A 27,104-nucleotide genomic window follows, 5' to 3' on the forward strand; every position below is an offset into this window, starting at 1 on the left:
GTCTAAAAATGAACCTGGGCGGCTCAGCGCAGATGTCTTTGAGTGTCGGGTCACTATTAAGAACGTGCCAATGTTTGCGAATGATGTTCTTTATTCTTCCTGCTGCTGGAGTGTAGCTAGTTGAAAAAAATACTTTAGATGTCGTATGAGGCTTAGGTTTTTTCTTTAATAATGAGGCACGGTCTGTGTTAAAAGCCCTATCCCAAGCTTTAGAAATATCAGATTTATCATAACCTCTTTGATCAAAAAGACGCGCTAGGTGGGCTGCTTTTGACATAAATTCACTTGTGGTACTACAATTTCTTCTGACTCGTAAGAACTGGCCCACTGGTATATTACGAATCAAGTGAGGTGAGTGATTACTGTCTGCTCTTAACAGGGTATTCCTGCTAAGAGGTTTACGGTAGATAGTAGATTGTAAGATATTATTTACATCCTTAGAAATGGTGAGGTCTAAGAAATCAATGGACTGCTTGTTAAACTCCATAGTAAAAGACAAATAATCTGTAGTAGAATTTACATAAGTCAGAAAATTATTTAACTCACTAAGTGTGCCCTTCCATATTAGTAGAATATCATCTATATATCTGCGCCAAAGTGATATTTTGGAATGGAACGGGTTATTTTCAGTGTTCTCTATATATTTTTCTTCCCATAGGCCCATCACCAAACAAGCATATGAGGGTGCAAACGAGGACCCCATTGCAGTCCCCTGAAGTTGTAAATAGAATTTATCATAGTATTTAAAAAAGTTATTAGATAAAATGATCTCGGCAAGATTAACAAGGAATTCTGAAGGAGGCAAAACATCAATGGGGCGTTTGGTAAGGTAATACAATATGGCTTGTAGGCCTATATGGTGGGGTATGCATGTATAGAGACTTTGTACATCCAACGATACAAGGACATCATTGCTTTCACACTTCCAATTGTCAATCAAATTTAACACATCAGTTGTATCCCCGAGGTATGATGGTAAACTGTGAACATATTGTCTTAAAAAAAAATCAACAAATTGAGAGAGAGGTTCGGTTAGGCTGCCTATACTAGATACAATGGGGCGCAAAGGAGGGTCATCAAGTCGTTTGTGAATTTTAGGTAAACCATAGAATACTGGACATCGAGGGTGGTCAATAAGTAGAAAAGCCTTTTCTTTATCAGTAATCCAGCCTTTTTTATGAGATGTATCAATAAATTCATTAATCATATTTTTTGTGCTGGAAGTAGGATTATGAGGAAGGAGCTGATAATGTTTTTCATCATTTAATAATTTAAATATACCACAATCGTAGTTCTTTAAGCCCATAACCACAACAGCGCCTCCCTTGTCAGCTGGACGAATAATAATGTCATGTCTAGATTCCAAAGAGCGTAGCGCATCCAGTTCACTTTTTTCCATATTTTTATTTTTGGGAGGAAAGGGCCTACTTATTTTAGCCATGTCTTGCTCAACTAGCTGACTAAAAGTGACAATGGTAGGATTTAAATTAGAAGAGGGTAAGAACCTTGATTTCTTTTTAAAGGGAGTCATTTCTCTAGGGGTCTCCTTAGTATTAGAATCATAGTTTCTACATACAGTATGACCATTGGATAAGACATTGGACCTAGAAAAGAAATGTTTAAGGTGAAGCTGTCTAAAGAATTTGAATGAGTCCACTTTAAGAGAGAAAGAGTCACTTTGATTCGACGGGGCAAAGGAAAGTCCTTTGCGAAGCACTACTTTCTCTGTATCCGTGAGGACAATGTCCGAAATATTGATTACAGTCTCCTCTGGAGGTTCCGCGGGGACCAGCGCGTGGGTGGTGGGGCTTCTCTTCTTCTTCCCCCTTGAGCCCCGCCTCGTCTTTGTCTTTCGCGTTTGTAACCTCGATCCAAAAAAGAAGTGGAATTGGGATATGGTGAAGCGCCGCCTCCGACGTCACTCAGATCTTCAGAGGAGTCTCTCTCACTCGCTGTAGAAAGAGGCGTGTACCTATTAGATTTAGGCATGGGTGGACGGTTGTTCCTAAGAAACCTCCTTCTGCTTCCTTGCCAATCATATACTGTCCCGTCTGCATAGTCTTTAGTGTCCCGTTCATATTTCCTTATCTTATAGTTCTGTAAGTCCTTCACAAAGCCAGATAGAGTAGAAGAGATTTTTTCAGCAGCCTCAGCAAACTTTTCTGCATTAACTTTGCTCTTCATTTCATCTTCTACCCGTTTCACTTCAGTTTTTATTTTGTCTTGTTCAGATTTGGTCTTCTCAATTATCAAGAGCATAAGATCAAGGGAGCATTTATTTAGAATGTGTTCCCATTTTTGCATGAAGGGTTGATCATCCAGACCAAATGACGGGATTTTGTTCATGCGTAAACCTCGAGGGATACGCTTGGCTTTCCAATATTCTGATAAAGTTATGGAATGCCAAAGAAATCTGGACTCTGATTTTTTCAAATCTTCTAATTCTCTAGTCAATGACAGTATATTAGGCACTGGAGGCATAAACGTGTCTTTGAATAAAGAGTGTGACACAATAATGTTAGCACCTTGTTCATCAGTAAAAGATAATGTCTCTGATCGTGCATTTGTACTTGCATTAATAGATTCAAAGCTGGTCATCTTGTTTTCTTTCACAGCGTGCAGCAGGGAACGTGGAGGCCTGTCCTATTGGCCTTGGTAGTAGTCGATAGAAAAGAAAGTTCTCTGCGCTTCTGTAATCCACAGACAAACTGGTGCAACCAGGGCAGGACATTTCATTCAGATATGAATATCCCACCTTCTACTACTTGGCTTCCTAGCCCACCTCTGGGTTTCTATAAATGTGGCAATTGTGCGCAATGCTCCAACTCGACCAATGCGAAAGATTTTTCACATCCCCGTACTGGTAAGAAATATTCTATTTCTTCATTTATTAACTGTAACAGTACTCATGTAGTATACCTTCTGAAGTGTCCCTGTGGACTGGTGTACATAGGTCAAACAAAACGTCAACTTAAACTGAGGATAGCTGAACACAAAACAGCAATTCGTACTCAGAACTTAACATATGCCATGGCGAGGCACTATAAGCAGGCCAATCATGGTTCCCCTGCTTCTTTGAAGTTTTGGGGAATTGAGAAAATCTTACCTTCACCCAGAGGTGGTGACATTATTAATAAACTTCTATGCAGGGAAGCGTTTTGGATACATACACTTAACACTCGAGAACCTCTAGGTCTAAATGATGAATTGAGTTTAACATGCTTCCTTTAAACACCTAAGCATATTAAAATACAGTGTTTAAGATTAATATATTTTTACTCCCATTGTATTGTGATCTTTGTAATAATGTGGGCACTTGCCCTTTAATGATTGTTTTATGAGTGTGACACCTTGGTTCAGAGGGATGTATTTGTTTTGGGTGGCCAACGCCCCCTTAATCACACCTGTTGATGATCCTTATTAATGGCTTCATTGCTCATTCTCTCCAAGGACTCTGATGAAGATGTAACCACATCGAAACGTTAGTCATTTATTTTTTGTTATGCACCTTTAATAAATAATTTAATCAGTAGACATCTGTGCTGCACCGGCGATTCCTTTTGTTTTAATTGTTTTGTCCTGCCCTGGTTGCACCAGTTTGTCTGTGGATTACAGAAGCGCAGAGAACTTTCTTTTCTATCGACCACTTAGTTATCACTTTTGCCTTATGGCATGGTGCTCCATCGTGCTGGAAAATGCATTGTTCTTCACCAAACTGTTGTTGGATTGTTGGAAGAAGTTGCTGTTGGAGGGTGTTTTGGTACCATTCTTTATTCATGGCTGTGTTTTTGGGCAGAATTGTGAGTGAGCACTCCCTTGGATGAGAAGCAACCCCACACATGAATGGTGTCAGGATGCTTTACTGTTGGCATGACACAGGACTGATGGTAGCGCTCACCTTTTCTTCTCCGGACAAGCCTTTTTCCAGATGCCCCAAACAATCGGAAAGGGGCTTCATCGGAGAATATGACCTTGCCCCAGTCCTCAGCAGTCCATTCACTATACTTTCTGCAGAAGATCAATCTGTCCCTGATGTTTTTTTTTTGGAGAGAAGTGGCTTCTTTGCTGCCCTTCTTAACACCAGGCCATCTTCCAGAAGTCTTGTCCTCACTGTGCGTGCAGATGCGCTCACACCTGCCTGCTGCCATTCCTGAGCAAGCTCTGCACTGGGGGCACTCCGATCCCGCAGCTGAATCCTCTTTAGGAGACGATCCTGGCGCTTGCTGGACTTTCTTGGACGCCCTGAAGCCTTCTTTACAAGAATTGAACCTCTTTCCTTGAAGTTCTTGATGATCCTATAAATTGTTAATTTAGGTGCAATCTTAGTAGCCACAATATCCTTGCCTGTGAAGCCATTTTTATGCAACGCAATGATGGCTGCATGCGTTTCTTTGCAGGTCACCATGGTTAACAATGGAAGAACAATGATTTCAAGCATCACCCTCCTTTTAACATGTCAAGTCTGCCATTCTAACCCAATCAGCCAGACATAATGATCTCCAGCCTTGTGCTCGTCAACATTCTCACCTGAGAATTACTGAAAAGACGATTACTGAAATGATCTCAGCAGGTCCTTTAATGGCAGCAATGAAATGCAGTGGAAAGGTTTTTTGGGATTAAGTTAATTTTCATGGCAAAGAAGGACTATGCAATTCATCTGATCACTCTTCATAACATTCTGGAGTATATGCAAATTGCTATTATAAAAACTTAAGCAGCAACTTTTCCAATTTCCAATATATATGTAATTCTCAAAACTTTTGGCCACGACTGTACTTTTATCATTTAAGCGGGTGGAACAAAACTCATCATAATAGTTATTAGAGAATTGTCTTAATAGTCACATGGAGCGACGTGTCCTGGAGATGTTGTCAGAGAGCAGCTCCGCTCCGAAATGATGTATTGGTTTCATTTTCAATAGTATGTGTTCTATTATAGTTTTGTGGCTAAAACCACCTTATTTTGGCTAAAACCACCTTATTATTGTATTATTTGTGGCTAAAACCAGTTATTCTAGGAACCAGTAACAAGACACACCCTTTGAATTTGAGAAAGAACACTGCATGCATTTTACATGAATTTATTAACAGATTTGAATTTAGTTCAATAGCATGTATCCTGAATTACAAATGAGAGTTAAACCTTCACCAAAATGTTCTTTTAGGCCCAAGTAACAAGACACACTTTTTGAAGTTGTAATAGAAGAATTTATTTATTTGAAATGAATGTATTAATTTGAATGTCAAACTCAGTCAAAACACCTGCAGTATCCTCCTCTAGGGGGCAGTGATACTGGAGACTCTTTGGATGGCTTCTCATTTGATTTTTGAAAGTCAATAGCGTGACTTCTGCATCACTTTTGACAATACAAACTACTGTAAAATGTTCCATAAAAAAATATGCAACCAGACACATTCTTTTTAGCTGAGATAGAACATTGCATTTATTTTAAACTAAATTATGTACTGGTTTCATTTTCAACAGTGTGTGCTCTGTTATAGTTATGTGTATAAAATCACCATTAAAATATTCTTCTAGAAACCAGTAACAATACACACCCTTTAGATTTGAGATGGAATACTGGATGTTTTAAAAATGAGTGTTTTAACGGATTCAAATTTAATTCAATAGTATGCATCCTGATTTACATATGATAGAAAAAGATGGCTGTAAGTATTGTTCTTTGTACAAGTAACAAGACACACCCATTTTAAATTTACATATCAAACTGAGTGCATTCTAAATTAATATATTTAAACTTCTGAATGTCAAACTTGGTCAAGACAAGTGCAGTATCTTCCTCTAGGGGGCGGTAAACTGCACAATCTTTGTTATGCTTTGCAAGCTTTTCTCAATCGGTACATTTTAAAGGGGGGGGGGGGGGGGGGGTACAATGGTGTTTCGTGTATTCAGAGTTGTTCACAGTGTTAAAGAGATGGATTCTCATGCTAAACATGGCCAAAGTTTTAAAAATTTTTATAATTTAGAAGAATGACTGAGAATTGACGTAGACGAGAACAGAAGTTTTTATATGAGCATTTCTCCTGAAAAAAATGCGCACACACACACACGTCGACCAGAGGAGAGCGAGACCGCACCCATCAACGCGCTTCAGAATAGTCGGCAGCGCTGCATAGGATTTGTTCGAGAATGCCTCCAAATAAGTGAATTTTTGGATGTGAGGGAAAGTTTACCATGTTCAGCTTCCCAAAGAACCCAGCGTTACATGAACAGTGGATGCAGTTTGTTTTTCCGGGGCAGCAACGGTGTATCAAGTGCATTTGTATGTTCTGGTCATTTGAGTGACGAACGTTTTATAAACAAGACCCAAGTCGACGCTGGATTTGCACATCGTTTGCTATTAAAACATGGAGCGGTCCCTGTGATAAAAGACCCCATTCATGTATGTAGAACTGCATCAGATTTCTGTCTTTTGTTGGAAATCAGCACATAAGTGAATATATATGTAGTATATAATATATGTAATGGAAACAACACCAAACATCAGTATTATAGCTCTGCCCACAGCACTCCTCCAGTAGCTCGGCTTTATCCAGAAAGAATCAGAAAGCTGTATTTTTCTTTTATAAATATGATAAAACTAAAGACTTTTTGGATATATGAAGGATGCAGTGCTACTCTATAGGTACTCAAGATTAATATGAGATTAGGTGAAACTGTGTATGTTATGTACCCTTTAATAACTTTTGGTGTGCTACAGTCCTGTGAACAAAACCAACAGCTAAATGTTCTTTAATGAACAAATAATAAGACACACCCATTTGATTTGAGATTTATTATTTATACATTTCACAAGTGAAGCATTTAGATGGAATAATTGTTATTTTTTTTCTCTTGGTTTTGCACTTTACAGACAGTCACTGCCCTACACTTTTTTGCATTATAAGGTCTATCAGTTATAATTCCTTAAGGCAGATTAAAACCAAGAATACATTTGAAAACAGTTACAACACAGTATGTTTCTTGTCTTTGTGTTAAACCGTTAAAGAACTATTGAAGATTTCCGAGGCTGAATCTCTGACAAAATGTCAAACTTCGAACCAACTTTATATCGGTAGGTGACAGTGTCAACTACTGGCCTGGTTTATGTAATATAGCATTTTTGGCCTTTTAAACAGATAAACACAAATCATTTACAAAAAGGTTGTCGTGTATACGTGAAAACTTTTAAAAACGCAATGAAAGAACGTTTCCGTATTTGACTTTATTGTTGTCATGTAAACATAGTCTGACAGTCAGTCGTAAATGGTTTGTAGCAACTTTTGCAGAAAGACACAGTATATAAAAGGAAAATCAGTTAAAGAAAAAAGAGGAAATGGCATCAGAATGTGTGAATTCACAGCCATCAGTCTAAACTGGCTTCAGAGATGACCGCACCGGTCTCTGTGGGTTTAACAAGTGTGGGAAAACTAATGAGTTCTCACACTCTGTAGTTACGTGTTTAGTATGTGTAGTAATTTAACTACAAAAAAAAAAAAAAAAAAACACCTAGGAAAACATTTGAAGCTCCTGAAAAGACATAACACTATTGCTGATTAGAAATTTGTTAGAACTAAATGTTTATTTTTTTGTATTTATTTAGAAGTCATCTTGTGTGTTTCGAGAGCTGGTGGATAGTTGAGTTATTGATGTAGTTGTGTTTACAATGTGTTTGCTTTTAATGTCTACAGTTATCAGTTTATTTCAGTGCACTTTGGAAATAGGAGTGTTTAGTTTCGGAGGTCACTTTATAAGATAGAATCAAAAACACCTAATTGCTATACAGTATATTTAATAGAAACTTATTTTCTTCATCAGTGTAGTGTGGGTGAAATGCAGCTCAATGGTCAGTTGGTGAGATCAGAGGATGTTAACACCCACAGGATGAGATGATGGTGTTAAAAATAAGAGCTTTAATTATAGAGTGAAGAGAAAGACTGACAGAAACAGAAAATGGCTGATAAGCATCACATGTGTCTGCTGGGACGGATCATTCTCTGTGCACTTCTCACAGGTAAAGACATCTGTTTATGATCTATAAGATGAAATATGTGTGTGATGTCAATAACGTGTGTGATGTGTTAATTACTCTGACATAGTGTCTAGAGTTTGAATATGCACAATTCTATTTTGATGAAATTCCTTAAGTCATTAAGCTGTTATCTCAGAGTCATGTGGAGTGAATACTGTTTTATTATTTAATGCACGTTTAGAATTGTGCATATACTGCTGTCACACTCAGAAGTCTCTTGAAAAGCTCTGTTTAAGTTAAATGTATTATAAAGTGAACTCTGCTGTATTCCAGAAAAAGGATTCTTTGTCATGTTAGTGTTTCTATTTTGCAATATGTTTGAGCATCACAGCCAAACTAAAATCCCTATGATAAAGACAAAGCTTGTTATATTAAATTTAATTAAAATTAAATTTATGCATTTAGCATAAGCTTTTATCCAAAGCGACTTATAGTGCATTCAGGCTAACAATTTTTACCTATCGCGTGTTCCCAGGGAATCAAACCCCCAACCTTGCGCTTGGTAATGCAATGCGTCACCACATTATATTAATCATTAATTATTATATTATTTAATATTATATTAATATTAAAGGGTTAGTTCACCCAAAAAATATGTCATTAATGACTCACCCTGATGTCGTTCCAGACCCGTGAGACCTCCGTTTATCTTCTGAACACAGTTTAAGATATTTTAGATTTAGTCCGAGAGCTCAGTCCCTCCATTGAAGCTGTGTGTACGGTCTACTGTCCATGTCCAGAAAGGTAAGAAAACACCATCAAAGTAGTCCATGTGACATCAGAGGGGCAGTTAGAATATTTTGAAGCATCAAAAAAATAGACAGCAACATATTGTTGGCCCAGATCCTGCCCACATCTGGCCACGTGAAATCCAAGAGGGTCAGATCTGGGCCGAAACTGCTTGCTTCACTATGTTGCTGTCTGGGACCAAAGCATGCCACAAAATGAGTAAACTGAAACTGCTTGCTGTCTGGGAATGTACACACAAACTATGCCAATAAAGTACATTAAATTGAATAGAAAATCAGACTTAGAACCACAAATCATGAAACTGTGCAATAAAAAAAATGTCATTGATTCTACTATTTATTTTTATAAAGAACAAATAAACCAATAAAGAATGAGCGTATAAAGCATACAGTCTATAAGAGAAACTTAACTGATAGACATATGTAACTTAATCATAAGAATTTATTACAGATGTGACAAAGAGCAGTACCACAGTAGTCCAAATGACGATGCATTGCAGTTGCAGTCCCCTCTGGCAGAATATAATAGAAGTGTGAGAAGCAGAGCATAATTTAAGTTGTTAAACACTGAAAATACAATCCCGATCCACTTCGACAAGGCTCAAATTAACATTTGAACACTCTCTTGAATACCCTCCATCATAAGTAACAGTGCCATCGGAGACGTCCAACACCTAGCAGTTCACACCTCATCATCACACTCCCTCCACTTAGTTTCACTCAGAATTGCCAATAGTATATGTAATGAATTAAACCTTGCTAATCATCGGGGAGAAGGAGGCGGGAACCGGCGGACAATCAAACAACAGTTTAATAAAGCAAAATAAACACAAAACAGCGCACCAGCCCCTCACGGACGACTGGTGCGTGCAAATAAAAACCAAAACACAACTAAAAGCCCAGGCCTGGTCCTCTCTCGTCCTTCACTGTCGTCGCTCCAGTTTTATATCCTTCCATCTCCATGATGGACCTGGCACATATCCTCTTCTTTGTATTGACAGAAGGTAAACTCAAAAAAGCTTCGCTGGAATGTTTCAGCACAGATACTACCTGTCTGTTATTAAGAAATGATCGGTTAGGATGTTTTGAAGCAATGCCCACAATTAAATATTAGGTATATAGTAATATAATTTTGTTTGTTATATGTTTCAGTGATATTCAGGCAGATTTACCCTTTCAGCTTGAACAGATCTGTGCTCCAACATTTTCAGGAAGGCCTGCCTGGACATGGTTGGTGGTGTCACCTTCATATGTTCAAGCGAGGTGAAGAGGGCTTTCAGAACAACATACCATTGATGGTGACCACAGAAATATGCTTCCCTGGAGTGATTGTGAAGTCATGAGTGCATTCACAAATATACCTTGTTGCAGGAACAGGCAGTTGACATACTGCAAAACAGAAAGAAGTTATGAAGGGTGTATTTACAGCTTCTCCTCAGTCCCTTAGATGCATTTCTCAAAACGCTAACCTCATTTCAAAATAGTGCTTTAAAACACAACCATTAATCAAAACAGACCACACCACTATTCCAACTGTAATTGTCACTATTTAGAAACAAGTAAATGCTTAAATACATTTATTAAGATGCGATTGACTTAGCTGGTCAAAGACATGCTGGTCAGAACTGTCAAAACCAATCATACTGTTGTTATTCAGCTATTAAATTTCACACTTGCACTTTAGAGTTTTGAGAATAATCTAAGAATGAGATTAGCATAAAAAATAAAATCTCTAAGCCATTTAGAAACACTGTTAAATACAAACATGTGCCAATCTACAAAAACATTTGGGGAATTACACTATAAATATGAGACAATTTGATATAATAATAATTTTAACATACTTTGTTCACAAAACTGAGGCTGGCCACTTCCATTCACCACCACAGCAGTTGTAGGGGGAATGGGCTCAAGAAATCCATGGAACACAGCCTCTCTGTCATGGAAGACATTTCTCTTGTGGGCCTCCATGTCACAGATAGCACAGAGGTACTCCATGTCCAGTGGTACACAGTCCAGGCACCTAATCACAGCTTCTACAGCACAGCATCTGTGACAATTTTGGACGAATACTCTCTCGGCTGAGAGCTTTGCATCAAAAAGCATAGGCCTAGCAGTTTTCATTCTCACACCTGTGAGAAACTGGCTTTGTTCCCAAGCAGAAACCATTCTGTCTGTTCCCTCCGGAACCTGGTCTGCAGTTATAATGTCCCTTAACTCTTGGAGTCTTGTTTCTAAAAAACAAAAATATACATTCACTTGTCCTTAAAAGGTCTGTACTCATGATTATGATCACACACAAGTATATATCTGTTACGGCCCTTGGCCTGTTTTTGCTTGTTCACTTGCTCCTCTATTTCAGACTTGATTGCTGTCACCTGAGAATGGTGTTTAAATAGGAGATTCACTGCTGGATTCGGGGCTCTCTTCCTGCTCTGATCCGGTGGCTCGAAGCTTGAACGCTGCTCGGTTGACCTGTTCAGGTCCATGCCTCGCTCGGGACGCCAGCATTCTTCACTGATGCACATTTGAGTTTATTTAAGTTTTGTCTTTTGTTACACTCAACACTTGCACTCATACACATCATACATCCATGCATTTGCCTTACACTACTGATAAAAAGATTGTGTTAAAAGTAATTTGAAAGTGAAATTGTTGGAAATTGGTGTTTTAATGCCAGTTAAAGTTGATAATTTGGTTGAAGCATCTCTGTCGGAAAGTGTAAGTCCAGTTGGCTTATCATTTGAACAGCAGAAAGAATTGCTTTTGTTACGTGTTAAAGCTGAGCAGGAGAAGGAGCAGGCGATGGAACGTATGAGACAGGATTTGGAACGAGAGAAGTTAGATTTGGAGAGACAAAAATTGGCCCTGATTAGAGATGGTAAGTTGGAGGGCGAGGCACTCTGGGCGGACCGACCCATGGGGTCGCAGGTAAGCCGCATAAAGCAAGATGACTTGAGTGATTTGAGGTTAGTTCCCAGGTTTAATGAGGAGGACCCAGAGACATTCTTTTCCTTATTGGACCGTTTAGCAGAGGCTCGAGGTTGGTCTGACTCCACGCATATGTTATTGTTACAGTGTGTATTAACAGGAAAAGCATAACAGGCTTTTTCAGCTTTATGCAGCACTGATTGTGGTACGTACTCTGTGGTCAAAATTACTGTTCTAAAAGCTTATGAACTTGTCCCAGAAGCATACAGACTGTGTTTTTGAGGTTTGAGACGTGGAGACAAGTCACATCTAGAGTTTATGCGTGATTTGGCTATGCATTTTGACTATTGGTGCTCCGAGGCCGGGGTTGACTCTTTTGAAAGCCTGCGTGAGTTAATTATTTTGGAGCAGTTTAAAAACTCTGTACCGGAGTGCATTGCCACTTATATTGGTGAGCGTGGAGTTAAGTCTGTTGGGGAAGCTGCTGCACTGGCTGACGATTATTTCTTGATTCATACTTCAAGAGGTGGTGTTGGCCCTTATGAAACAAGGGTAAATAGGCCGTTCGAAGATAAGAGAAGTTGTGTTTCAGAAGACTCAGGAAAAATTTGCAATTACTGTCATAAGCGAGGACATTGGAAAAATTATTGTTATGCTCTTAAGTCGCGTCCGAAGCAAGAGTTTCCTAGGACTAATCCTGGGATGTGTTCTGCATCTATCACTGACAATGAGTTAACTGGAATCACTGGAGAAGGTGATCTGGAGTTGAAATCGTATTTGCCTTTCATTACGGAGGGATTTGTTTCATTAATGGGAAGCAAAGAGCAAGTGACACTGATGCGTTTGAATCGTTTATTATAGCTGCAACATTGCCATTTTCAAATGACCCCTTTAGGGGCTCTGACTTTCCTGTAGTGGGAATGGGTTTAAATGTTTTGAAAGTACCACAACACAAAATGATGCTGCATTGTGATCTCTTCCAGGGGGAGGTGTCTGTTGGTGTGCGACCAGCATTGCCTGTGGATGGCGTTGCTATGATCCTGGGTAATGACATAGCCGGTGATAAAGTTTGGGCTGATGTATCTCCACCTGCCAAAGTGACGTTGACTCCTCAGGTGTGTAGTAAGCCTGATGAGACTGAGGTACAATTCCCTGATGTGTTCAATGCCTGTGCAGTAACTCGTTCAAAGCGGTTGGATAATGATTACTCTGAGGGTGTGGCCTCTAGTCCTCCTCTACTGTTACCCATTGTCCCCTGGTCTGTTTCCCATGATGAGCTGATGCAGGAGCAGAGAGCTGACAACACTTTGAAGCCTTGTATGGATGGGGTTTGTTCTACTGTCCAGGTCGGAAATCTTTCTCGTTGTTATTTTTTGCATGATAATATCTTGATGAGAAAATGGACGTCGCAGTTTGAGGGTTTTGTTGGTGATCCAATTTATCAAGTGGTTGTTCCTTTAATATATCGGCATATTGTTTTGCTGCTTTCTCATGATCAATCGGGACACATGGGTGTCCGGAAGATGTATGACCGGGTTTTGCGGTATTTTTTTTTGGCCTTGCTTGAAAAAGGATGTGTCTGCATATATTAAGTCGTGTCACACCTGTCAGTTGACTAGTAAGCCTAACCAGGTTTTGAAGCCTGTGCCACTTTGTCCAATACCAGCTATAAGTCAACCATTTGAACATCTTCTTGGGGAAGTCGTGGCCTAATGGTTAGAGAGTCGGACTCCCAATCGAAAGGTTGTGAGTTCGAGTCTCGGGCCGGCAGGAATTGTGGGTGGGGGGAGTGCATGTACAGTTCTTTCTCCACCCTCAATACCACGACTTAGGTGCCCTTGAGCAAGGCATTGAACCCCCAACTGCTCCCCGGGCGCCGCAGCATAAATGGCTGCCCACTGCTCCGGGTGTGTGCTCACAGTGTGTGTGTGTTCACTGCTCTGTGTGTGTGCATTTCGGATGGGTTAAATGCAGAGCACAAATTCTGAGTATGGTCACCATACTTGGCTGAATGTCACTTCACTCACTTCACTCACTCACTTCTTATTGACTGTGTTGGGCCCTTACCTCCATCAAAATCAGGTGCCAGGTATTTATTGACAGTGATGTGTCAAAGCACTAGATATCCTGCAGCCTACCCATTGCGCAGTATAACGGCTAAGTCGGTGGTCCATGCATTGTCCCAATTTATTTCTATTTTTGGGGTTCCTCGGATCATTCAGTCAGATCAAGGGTCGAATTTTTGTTCAAAATTATTTGCTCAAGTGCTGAAACAGTTGAACATAGTTCATAACTTTTCATCGGCCTATCATGCTCAAAGCCAAGGGGTTTTGGAAAGGTTTCACCAAACGCTTAAGTCCATGTTGCGTTCCTTGTGTGTTCAGATGCAGGGTGATTGGGAAGAGGCTTTACCGTGGATGTTGCTGGCTGCTAGAGAGGTAATCCAAGAAAGTACAGGTTTTATCCCTAATGATTTGATTTTTAGTCATAAAGTGCGGGGTCCCGTGGCTCTTTTTCAGGACAACTGGAAGGAAGTTCAGCCACCAACTAACCTACTGGACTTTGTGAATGGGTTCAGGTATAGGCTCTATATGTCCCAGGAGGTGGCTAGGAAAAACTTGGCTAGGACACAAACTAAGATGAAGAAACGTTATGATGGTCAGACTGAGCACAGAGAGTTTCTCCCAGGTGACCAGGTTTTAGCTCTTTTGCCTATAATTAATTCTCCATGGCAAGCAAAATTTTCGGGAGCATTTTCTGTATTAAAGAAGCTCTCTGATCAAAACTATTTAGTTTCTACTCCAGCTCGTAGGACAAAGGCTCGGCTCTGTCATGTTAATCTTTTGAAGCCTTATGTTTCGCGTGAGTCGTTTGGGAATCGGGGGGAGTTAAAGTTGTCCAAAACTCATCCTGTTTGTTTGGCTTCCTCTTCTTCAGTTGTAGGGGAGGTGGAGGATTTAGCAGAGCCTGATGAGGTCATGATGTCTGGTCGGCTGAAAAATAAGGAAGCTTTGGATAAGTTGGAAAGTGTTTTGGGTCATCTAGAGTCATGTCAGCAGACACAGTTGGTTAGGCTGATAAGAAGTTTTCCTTGCTTATTTGGAGATACGCCATCACGTACAACGCTATTAAAGCATGATATAGATGTGGGGGAGGTAAAGCCAATTAAGCAAAGATTTTACCGTGTTCACCCAGAGAAGCGTGAAAACTTGGAGGTTGAGATTAAGTACATGATCCAGAATAAGATAGCAGTTCCCTCTGACTCTAGTTGGGTGTCACCAAACTCTTTGTCCCAAAGTCAGATAATATATCTTGGTTTTGTACAGATTTTCGTAAAGTGAATGCAGTCACTAAGCTGGACTCCATCCCTTTACCTCATATGGAGGATTGTGTTGATGAAGTGGGGGGGGCAAAGTTCGTGACTAAGCTGGATTTACTTAAAGGTTACTGGCAGGTGCCACTGACATAAAGGGCAAGGGAGATTGCGTCTTTTATTACACCAGGTGGGCTGTACTCTTATAATGTCATGCCTTTTGGTTTGAGAAATGCGCCAGCTACTTTCCAGCGCCTAATGAACTTGGTGGTGCGTAACCTGGAAGGATGTGCAGTGTATTTGGATGACGTGGTGGTATATGCAGATTGCTGGGAACAGCATCTGGAGCATCTTAAAGCTTTGTTTATGCCTCTAGCTCACGCTAAGTTAACAGTAAATTTGGCAAAATGTGAATTTGCTAAGGCCACGGTGGTCTATTTGGGTCGTGTTGTAGGTCAGGGTTCGGTGAGACCGGTGCGTGCTAAAGTGTGTGCAATTGATGACTTTCCATCACCAATGACAAAGAAGGAGCTTATGAGATTTCTCGGTATGGTGGGCTACTATAGGTGTTTCTGTAGGAATTTCTCTACAGTGGTCGCACCTTTAACTGATCTTCTGAGAGGAAAAGCCAAGTATGTGTGGTCTCTGGTATGCCAGCAGTCTTATGAGAGGGTTAAAGCTCTAATCTCAAATGCCCCGGTTCTAGTGGCTCCTCGATGGGATCGTGAATTTCATCTGGAGGTGGATGCCAGCATGGTGGGGGCTGGTGCAGTGTTACTGCAGAAGGATGATGGGGGGATTCACAAACCTGTATGTTTCTTTTTGAAGAAATTTAATCGTCATCAGTTAAACTACTCTGTCATAGAAAAAGAAACGCTTGCACTTATTTGGGCGTTGCAACATTTTAGTGTATATCTGGGCTCTGGTCCAGTGGTAGTTTTCTCTGACCATAATCCCCTAACTTTTCTTAGCACTTTACAGACTCCTAACCAACGGTTGATGCGCTGGGCTCTTCATCTCCAGTCTTACACCTTAGACATTCGGCATATCAAGGGGCGGGACAATGTGGTGGCAGATGCATTGTCCCAGTCACCAATGTGTTAGGTAAGATATGCCTACCCTAGAAAATTGTATCATGAGATACTGGTAGCTCGAGGGTTGTGAGTTCGAAGGGTTGTGAGTTCGAGTCTCAGGCCGGCAGGAATTGTAGGTGTGGGGAGTGCATGTACAGTGCTCTCTCCACCCTCAGTACCACGACTTAGGTGCCCTTGAGCAAGGCACTGAACCCCCAACTGCTCCCCGGGTGCCGCAGCATAAATGGCTGCCCACTGCTCTGGGTGTGTGCTCACAGTGTGTGTGTGTGTGTTCACTGCTCTGTGTGTGTGCACTTCGGATGGGTTAAATGCAGAGCACGAATTCTGAGTATGGGTCACCATACTTGGCTGAATGTCACTTTCACTTTCACTTTTTAAATGCATTAATTTAATTTAATCAGATATACTGTGAGTCTGTAATGGAAACATAATGCTTGAATATAATTAAATAAATGGTGGGAATTGGAAAACCTGTAGTGTAGTGTTACTACTGTAACACTCAGTATCCTCACCAAGACTTGCCAACTCTTGATCTTTTATCTGAAGGCCTTCCTCATGCACTGGATCCCTTCTTCTACCTTCAAAAGGTATTAAAACACAACACAAGTAAGGATTATCAGTCACATGCTCTTAAAATATCTTATACTTTAGTGAGAACATTTTTCACAAACATTGCAACACCATTTTGTCAAAGTAGTATTTGACTTTCATTTTATAATAGGTGTAATCACCAAAACACTATTTAATGAATTATCTTTATTCTTAGATACAGTAATCGTGTTTTAGTAAAGAACAAACCTGATGCAGGGCAGTGTGTTTCCCAACGTTTCTCACGCCTGCCTGTGGCCAGTGGATTAGTGAGGGATCTCTTCCTGCTTTTTCTCATTTTTCTTTGGGGAAAGGCAGGGTTTTTCTTGGCATGGCAGCCTATATATTAAATCTGTTACAAGACACAGCCTTTGTAGCTGAGATAGAAGATTGTATTTATTTAAAACTAAATGATGTATTGGTTTCATTTCCAATAGTATGTGTTCTATTATAATTATGTGGCTAAAACCACCATCAAAAAGTTCTTCTAGGAACAAGTAACAACACACACCCTTTGAATTTACGAAAGAACACTGTATGCATTTTACATGAATTAATTAACAGATTGAATTTAGTTCAATAGCATGTATCCTGAATAACAAACGAGAGTAAAACCTTCACCAATCTGTTGAAATAGAAGACTTTATTTATTTGATATGAATGTATTCATTTGAATGTCAAACTTGGTCAAGACAAGTGCAGTATCTTCCTCTAGGGGGCGGTAAACTGCACAATCTTTGTTATGCTTTGCAAGCTTTTCTCAATCGGTACATTTTAATAACTTTTGTTGTGCTACAGTTCTGTGAATAAAACCAACAGCTAAATGTTCTTTTATGAACAAATAATAAGACACACCCATTTGATTTGAGATTTATTATTTATACATTTCAAAAGTGAAGCATTTAGATGGAATAATTGTGCTTTTTTTTCTCTTGGTTTTGCACTTTACAGACAGTCCCTGTCCTACACTTTTACATTATAAGGTCTATCAGTTATAATTCCTTAAGGCAGATTAAAACCAAGAAAACATGTGTGTTCTCTTCTACATTTGAAAACAATTACAACACAGTATGTTTCTTGTCTTTGTGTTAAATCGTTAAAGAACTATTGAAGATTTGAACAAAAAGTGACAAACGTCGAACCAACTTTATTTCGGTAGGTGACAGTGTCAACTACTGGCCTGGTTTATGTATTATAGCATTTTTGGCCTTTTAAGCAGATATCTGCAAACACAAATCATTTTGAAAATGTTGTCATGTATATGTGAAAACTTTTAAAAACGCAATGAAAGAACGTTTCCATATTTGACTTCATTGTTGTCATGTAAGCATAGCCTGGCAGTCAGTCGTAAATGGTTTGTAGCAACTTTTGCAAAAAGACACAGTATATATAAAGGAAAATCACTTAAAGAAAAAAAGAGGAAATGGCATCAGAATGTGTGAATTCACAGCCATCAGTCTAAACTGGCTTCAGAGATGACCGCACCGGTCTCTGTGGGTTTAACAAGTGTGGGAAAACTAATGAGTTCTCACACTCTGTAGTTACGTGTTTAGTATGTGTAGTAATTTAACTACAAAAAAAAACAAAAAAAAAACACCTAGGAAAACATTTGAAGCTCCTGAATAGACATAACACTATTGCTGATTAGAAAATTGTTAAAACTAAATGTTTATTTTTTTGTATTTATTTAGAAGTCATCTTGTGTGTTTCGAGAGCTGGTGGATAGTTGAGTTATTGATGTAGTTGTGTTTACAATGTGTTTGCTTTTAATGTCTACAGTTATCAGTTTATTTCAGAGCACTTTGGAAATAGGAGTGTTTAGTTTCGGAGGTCACTTTATAAGATAGAATCAAAAACACCTAATTGCTATACAGTATATTTAATAGAAACTTATTTTCTTCATCAGTGTAGTGTGGGTGAAATGCAGCTCAATGGTTAGTTGGTGAGATCAGAGGATGTTAACACCCACAGGATGAGATGATGGTGTTAAAAAGAAGAGCTTTAATTATAGAGTGAAGAGAAAGACTGACAGAAACAGAAAATGGCTGATAAGCATCACATGTGTCTGCTGGGACGGATCGTTCTCTGTGCACTTCTTACAGGTAAAGACATCTGTATATGATCTATAAGATATAATATGTGTGTGATGTCAATAACGTGTGTGATGTGTTAATTACTCTGACATAGTGTCTGGAGTTTGAATATGCACAATTTTATTTTGATGAAATTCCTTAAGTCATTAAGCTGTTATCTCAGAGTCATGTGGAGTAAATACAGTTTTATTATTTAATGCACGTTTAGAATTGTGCATATACTGCTGTCACACTCAGAAGTCTCTTGAAAATCCCTTTTTATGTTAAAAGTATTATAAAGTGAACCCTCAATACCACGACTTAGGTGCCCTTGAGCAAGGCATCGAACCCCCAAAAATGAAAATTATGTCATTAATAACTCATCTTCAGAACACAGTTTAAGATATTTTAGATTTAGTCCGAGAGCTCAGTCCCTCCATTGAAGCTGTGTGTAAGGTCTACTGTCCATGTCCAGAAAGGTAAGAAAACATCATCAAAGTAGTCCATGTGACATCAGAGGGTCAGGTAGAATTTGTTGAAGCATCAAAAAACTAGACAGCAACATATTGTTGGCCCAGATCCTGCCCACATCTGGCCACGTGAAATCCAAGAGGGTCAGATCTGGGCTGAAACTGCTTGCTTCACTATGTTGCTGTCTGGGACCAAAGCATGCCACAAAATGAGTTAACTGAAACTGCTTGCTGTCTGGGAATGTACACACAAACTATGCCAATAAAGTACATTAAATTGAATAGAAAATCAGACTTAGAACCACAAATCATGAAACTGTGCAATAAAAAATATGGCATTGATTCTTCTATTTATTTTTATAAAGAACAAATAAACCAATAAAGAGTGAGCGTATAAAGCATACAGTCTAAGAGAAACTTAACTGATAGACATATGTAACTTAATCATAAGAATTTATTACAGATGTGACAAAGAGCAGTACCACAGTAGTCCAAATGACGATGCATTGCAGTTGCAGTCCCCTCTGGCAGAATATAATAGAAGTGTGAGAAGCAGAGCATAATTTAAGTTGTTAAACACTGAAAATACAATCCCGATCCACTCCGTCAAGGCGCGTGTTTCTCATTCAAAACACGCATCACCGGAAACACGGCATGTCACAATCTATGACAATACTGACGAAAGTGTAAGACTGGAGCGGGACCGTCTGGACTGTGGGACGACTTCTTAAGAAAACAAAGGAATTTCCTGATAATTAACATTTAAACACTTGAATACCCTCCATCATAAATAACAGTGGCATCGGAGACGCACCACACCTAGTAGTTCACACCTCACCATCACACTCCCTCCACTTAGTTTCACTCAGAATTGCCAATAGTATAATATTGTGCATTAATGCAAGTGATATTTACAGTCATGTTTGGTGTCATTTGAATTGTCTCAGGATGACTGGTACAATGGTCTTAACCTTAGAAAAGTAGATTAAAAGATAATACAGATCCTAAGAGTTAAGAGATATTTTGATTACTGTGATGGGAGTGCCCTTTCCAGGGTCTTCCATGTAAATTACCCTCTGTTCCCTTTGAGGTGTAAACTACCCTGGTCTGGGACCTGACCTAATCAAATTCCAATTGTTAGTTCCTGTCTCCATCTCGGTGGATGTTGGTTTTGGTCTGAGGTGGTTTTCGGGGTCTTTTTGACCCCCAAATGACTTTTGCTCAAATTAAAAAAATTGTTTCCTTTGTCCAAATGGTATGAAACCTTCTACGGCTCTCAACACTTTCTAGATCTACAAAAAAAAAAAAAAAATTGGAATCATATCGGTTTTTATGTTAGCGTGACAAAAATTGTGAGACTCGTTGCAATCAAAATAAGACTAAATTCATCATCAAAATCAGAAACAACGCAGAACACATCGACAGAAATGGCACAAATAAAGTGGCACACTTCCACCAATGCAAAAAACATCCACAATGCTAAATTATATTGTTCACAACACGCGTACACACACACACACACACACACACACACACATCCAGAGGAATACATTGTTGAGACTATAAAAACTGTTCTCTTATCATTTGTCAAATAAAATCATCCAAAATGCAGAACCAACACAAATATAAAGTGGTGACACTGACACCGACAATGTGTACACACACACACGCACACACACTCACACACACACACACACACACACACACTTGTGAGGATATAAAACAACTGCTCTCTTATAATTATTTCAAAAAAATCATGCAAAATGCAGAACCACCAAAGAGGGAGAGAGAGTGAGAGAGAGATGACAGGATGGGACAAAACAATTTAGCGCACACACACACACGCACACACACACACACACACACACACAAACCTGCTCCAACCCCGTCTGCAGAAGTCATGCGGTTTACCATGCTTACTGCCTGCAATGCATCGACGCATAAACACCTGCAGTGCACTGTAAACGAGACTGTATGAGATGAAACCACCAATTATTGTTCCTCGTTGTTAGATTTTTCCCCATTTACTGATTTCTTTTACTAAATTTGATCTTTTTACTGCTTTATTTGCTCACTTGGTATTGCTGTTCGGTTCATGTGTTCATATGTAATATAACTGTTCATTTCTGTTCATTTTTGTTCTGTTACAGTTAGTAACTGAAATATTGATTACAATTGTAGAATTATATTAAAAATAGATGATTGAAATAAATGATAAAATCTTAAGACTCCAACATTTCTCTTTGTAACATTTTGTTCAGGTTTGATTCTAATCATAATGTACATAATGTACATCTAATCATAATTTTGACAAAAAATATTTTAATTTTGTTATAATTGTGATTTTATAATATTTAGATATGAATCCAACTGAATCCAACTTGTGAAAAGATATCTTTCAGGTAGTCAAATAGCAAATAGCATATAGTGGAGCTCTATAGCCATCTAGTGGTTAAAGTGATTTTTTTTTTTTTTTAAACTGCATTTTCCAAAAAATGGGTATAAATGTTACATTAAATCATTTAAAATTAATCCATGTTATCCCCATGAATGAAAGTTAGAAATCTGGGTCTTTTATAAAGTGAATTTTATATCAAATGCTGTTTTTTTTTAAAGCCTATTTAAATAAATATTTATTTATTTATTTATAGAAATTTAAAAAATGCACAAAAACATTGAGTAAAAACATTAACAAACAGAGTAAAATTACATTTGTAAAAAAAAAAAAAAAAAAAAAAAAAACTATTATCTTGTTACAAAATTAAATGCTATTGTCTGGGGTCTCTGGCGGTCTCTTGTTAGCAACATGAGCACCCGAATGAATGAGTTAATATAAAAGTAAAGAGTTAACTAGAATAATCAAATGTCAGAAGAATACTAATTAAAAACGCATACAACCAATGTGCATTTCAACCTAAATTCAAGGTCATACTAAAATGGAGTGAGATTGAATAATAAAATGGATTCAGATTTGAGTTTAACCTAAATTGAATAACTCTACTCGCTGAAAGACCTTACAAGAGCTAATGAGCGTTTGATATCACTACTGTAAAACTTGTTGTAAAACTTCTTAACAGCACATTTTTAAATAGTTACTATATCTACAGAGGAAGGAGATACATATCGTCAATGAATGTGGTTTGAATGTGGGTCTGTTCCTCACACCAAGCATCACATGGATACAGGATTTAAATAAAAATAAAATACTTTCATGATCACTTTATTTAATGCTTGTGCATGAGAGCATACTAATAAAAATGATGTGACCACACTCTCTATTATAGATCAGTGTGTGCCCCATAGTAAACCAAATAAATATTACATGATAACGGTTAAATGTAATAATTCTAAGAATATTTGTACCAAGAATAATAATAATGTTACATTTAATAAAATTTTGCTTAAATGCAGTTTAATGCACTTGACTGGTTTGCTTAATAATAAAGTTAAGTAGTCAGACATCACCTCTGAGAAAACCTTTTTGTCATCATAAAAACAGAGCGTTGTAGATCAGAGAGTTTCAAATATTCAGAATTGAAACTGTATTTCTCTGATTCTTGATAAGAGGGACAAAACAGGGTGCAATATTGAAGAAATAAAACCTTGACAAATAAAACTAAATGTTTGTATCGTACATGGACTAAACTCACTGCCAGTGAGCAGCCGGCGAGGAGTTGTTTGCAGGACGACTCAACCTCCGCAGACAGTTTTTCATGTTTATCAGACAATAACTACTCAAGATTTTGCTTTAGTATATTTTTTAGGGCCAGACCTCGGGATTTGGGAAAACAGCTTAGATTTCGGGACTGTCCCGTTTTTTTCGGGACATCTGGTCACTCTATGTGTGTGAGGGACGAAAATCAAGATTAATCCAAACAGGATTGATTTATTTCATTTATTTAGGCTTTTAAGAGTGAAATACTTCAGCCAGTCGATCGCTGGTTAATGTTATTTGTTCTTCACTATAGTCTGTGTCTGGGGAAGTAGTGCGTCATCGGTCAGCTTTCATTTATATACAAGTTATTTGAAACTTAAAACCATCCTTGTTCCTTGTTACTGTCTCAAGAAACATTTCTGATTATTATTATTTAAAACAGCAGAGTATAATTTTTTCATGTTTCTGAAATAGAAATAATTCGTAACATCATTTTGTGCCTTTATCATCACTTTTGATCAATTTAAACCATCCCAAAAGTATTAATTTCTATATAAGCCCCCCCCCCCTCCCCCCACCACAAAATTAATACATAAGTTAAAAAAAATGTGTACCGACTCCAAGCTTTTGAATGGTATAGTGTAGCTCTTTATTTCAGATAACACTGTCCTTTAGTAGTTTATCAATGAAACTGGAGGATGGTGTTGACATATCATGGTTGTGACACAGGAAATATTAACATTATGATTTAAAATATTGTAAAACTATAAACTGACACTGATGTACTCTGCAGAGGAGGAATGTGACGAGGTCCTTCAGAGAAACAGCTGCCCCTCAGATTCCCTGATGATTTCACATTTTAATCAAGATCTGACGCTGCTGACAGAAAGAGAGGACACAACTTTAAAACCTCATGAAACACACACGCGTGCTTGAAAAACAACTGCGCTTTAATATGAGATATTATTAAGAGTTGCTTTTGACAAAACAAGTTATTTTTCAATCATGGAAAAAAAAAATATATATACTGTATATATATTTGATAGCATATGAATGATTGAACCCTTCTCTGACACACTGTTTAAGATGTAGTGAGAAGACAATTAGAGTCATAGATTTGAGATAATAATGGTAAAATTTGAATTGAAGGTTATAATTGTGTTAAAAATATGCTATTATTAACCCCTAAAAACATTTAAATTGAACATATTTCCATTTTTAAACCCACAGTTACAGTAGCTGGATATGTTTTGTCCCATGTCTCAATAATCAGTGATTTCATAATCAAGTCATTAACCACATTATTATTATTATTATTATTATTATTATTATTATTATTATTATTATTATTATTATTGTTGTTGTTATTATTATTATTATTATTATTATTATGATTATCTGTAGGTATCAGTGGAGCAGAAGTGATTCATGTGTTCAGTTCTGGTGAAGATGTCCATCTGTCCTGTAATGATGCTCTTTCTGGCTGCACAACAACTACATGGATCTATGGCAGACCGTCAGAGACAGTTGAACTGATTACTTTAGGAATAAAGTGGACTGACACAGAGAGACACGAGAGACTGAGTCTGGACTCTGATTGCTCTCTGAACATCAAGAAAGTCACAAAAGAAGATCGTGGACTTTACACCTGCAGACAATATGTGAATAAAACACAACAAGGAGCTGATGCACGTGTTTATCTGCATGTTCTTCATGGTCAGTGTTTCTGTGAATATTATGATTATATGTTGAATTAAACAGTAATATTGTCATGTAATCTCTGTCTGATTTTCTGTTTCAGTATATTCATCATCCTCACAGTCTGAGATCAGATCAGGCCGCTCTCTGACTCTCTCCTGTCAGTTATATTATTATGATCGAGTCTCTTGTGATACTTTAGTCCGTTCTGAGGGTCTTGATCTGATCTGGGTGAATCAGGCCGGTGTGAATCTGCACACAGACTCCAGATTTCAGATCTCATTCTCCTCAGAACAGTGTCTCATCTCTCTGACTACAACACTCCTGAATGAAGATCACAACAGAGAGTGGAGATGTCAGCTTAAACACAGAGATCAACTGAATACCTCAGTCATATATACTGTCAAGTATCCAAGTAAATGATTTATATGAACAATTAATCATCAGTCATTTAAATATGATGGTAGTCCATGACGTATCTGAACATTCATCTTTTCCAGCTCCAAGCGAAACAAAGCCACCGTCTCCAGTCACCAGCTCTAAATCAGCTGCAGCTCCTACACAAGCAGGTCCAGAATCAGCTGTTAAGATCAATGTTTACTGTGACCTGAAGACCTCACTCAGATACACTGACATGTGTTCAGATAACAACACTACATTTCTTTAACCCCGCAAACTGACACAAGATCACTTCAATATATTATGATTAAATCCTGATCTGATCATCACAAACTATATAAGACTCCTAAATAGATATTTTACCACTGTTTGTTGTTAATAATTATGTAGAAACAGTAATAGATTAAATTATGACAAGAGTGCACCTCAAAACTTATACATCATAACAGAGTTCTGACCTTTGTAACAAAAATTATTTTTAGTTTACTTTTTACCTATCATGTACATGTTCACGTTTTCCTTTGGAAGCTTTATGCCTCAAAATTCATCCTGATAAAACAATTTTCAAATCGGACAATGACATTGTACTTTAAAATCTGTTAGCATGCTCCTCCCCTTAGTGATGGTGTCATGTTACAAAATACTGAACAGAATTCAGGAGACAAGATCATCAGTGATGCCTTCAGAGATGGACTGTGTCTTGTCTACACTTTAGTTACTTTAAATAGATAGAAAACATGCCTTTGAAAAAGCTTTTTTTAATTGAATGCATGACACATAAACAGCATCTAACCTTACATTTCTTCATTTATGTTTGTGTTTCTCCTCCTCGTCCTTAACTGTCTGTGTGAGCTAGAGCTGCCTGAGTCTTACTTTCAGTTTTCAGTAGTGTATTTATAATAATAATAATAATAAAGTTCAGATCATTCCTCTTCTGCAGCTTCAGCTGATTCAACACTGATTCCAGTCAGCAGCTCAAACTCTGAGAAGAAATCCAGTCAAACTACAGCAGCTTCTCCAGAACAAGGTACATGATCACTGACACACATCAGTCAATGAACAATGAAGTCAAACAGAGCTAAGATGTATTTGATCAAATATGATGCATCAGAACTGAAATCCTCCTCCTTATACAGAGACACAGACTCCTAAAACCCCCGAGACAACAGCTACACAGAGAGGTATTTCTGTCTTACTCATCTCAGTGGTTTAATGTGTGTAATGTTTTTTAAATTTATTATTATTAATATGTTTTTTATGTAGACTTTAAGAAAAGCTTATCTTGTTTAATAAGTAGACCTCAAATACTTTTTTTTCTCTTTCACAAAGAAAGCAAGTCAATAAGAAAGCTAGTATACATGTAAATACACACTTTCATCATAATTAAATAATGTATTTAGATATAATTGATAAAACTATCTGAGGCAATCCGGCTGTTTTTGTTTAACATCTGTTGAAGAAAAAACAAAGTCAAACACAGCTAAGGTGAATTTCTATTAAACATCATCAGTCTTTCATTTCTCTTTTCTTGCTTGCACTGAAACTATCAGTGAATTTATAAATGGTTTGATGAAATAATCCTTTATGGTTTTTGCATCTCTAAAATAGATAAATGGCTCATTACCTCAAACACTGAGATGCCTTCAGCTGCTCACACATTTGCAGTGTCTGCATGTCTTATTAATGTCACGTTATGTTTGAACTGAACTAATGTTCATGATCCACAGAAGCAGCTGACACAGCATCAGAAACTGTAGTCTGTATGACTGCTGGATCATTAATCAGAGTTAATGAATGCCATGCACTGAAACTATCAGTGAATTCATAAATGATTTGTCAGTAATTGTTCATTGTTAATAATCAATTCACAGTTTCAGAGATTGATTCTCTTCTTTCTCTCCGTTCTGTCCACACGTGGTTCCTGTAGTGATTGTGATTATTGTTTCTTCTCTTCTTTCTCTCCGTTCTGTCCGCACGTGGTTCCTGTAGTGATTGTGATTATTGTTTCTTCTCTTCTTTCTCTCCGTTCTGTCCACACGTGGTTCCTGTAGTGATTGTGATCATTGTTTCTTCTCTTCTTTCTCTCCGTTCTGTCCACACGTG

The 27,104-nt window shown here is 38.1% G+C and overlaps 1 protein-coding gene and 2 long non-coding RNA genes across 5 annotated transcripts in view; 1 reads left to right on the plus strand and 2 right to left on the minus strand.

Annotated features, from left to right (window-relative positions):
* Positions 1-27,104, minus strand: part of LOC132127750 (uncharacterized) — a 461,390-nt gene that overhangs the window by 33,288 nt on the left and 400,998 nt on the right. The window lies entirely within an intron of this gene.
* LOC132127659 (uncharacterized) overlaps positions 7,948-27,104 on the plus strand; it is a 31,843-nt gene continuing 12,686 nt past the window's right edge. The window contains exons 1-6 of one of the 2 annotated variants that reach the window (XM_059539644.1): positions 7,948-8,014; positions 24,309-24,620; positions 24,706-25,017; positions 25,103-25,171; positions 25,942-26,028; positions 26,138-26,182. In XM_059539644.1, the coding sequence (XP_059395627.1) occupies positions 7,954-8,014; positions 24,309-24,620; positions 24,706-25,017; positions 25,103-25,171; positions 25,942-26,028; positions 26,138-26,182 (886 nt within the window). In that variant the 5' untranslated portion in view covers positions 7,948-7,953. Of the gene's footprint in view, positions 8,015-24,308; positions 24,621-24,705; positions 25,018-25,102; positions 25,172-25,941; positions 26,029-26,137; positions 26,183-26,728; positions 26,874-27,104 lie in introns of those variants that run through there. The other variant, XM_059539651.1, reaches the window with a different exon arrangement.
* On the minus strand, positions 10,071-16,706 carry LOC132115399 (uncharacterized). Its single transcript, XR_009425484.1, has 3 exons — positions 16,632-16,706; positions 10,626-11,015; positions 10,071-10,170 (listed from the first exon to the last, which is right to left on the minus strand). It is a non-coding gene; the product is annotated as an uncharacterized LOC132115399 (long non-coding RNA).

Source organism: Carassius carassius, chromosome 3 (genome assembly GCF_963082965.1).
Source record: "Carassius carassius chromosome 3, fCarCar2.1, whole genome shotgun sequence".
NCBI lineage: Eukaryota > Metazoa > Chordata > Actinopteri > Cypriniformes > Cyprinidae > Carassius > Carassius carassius.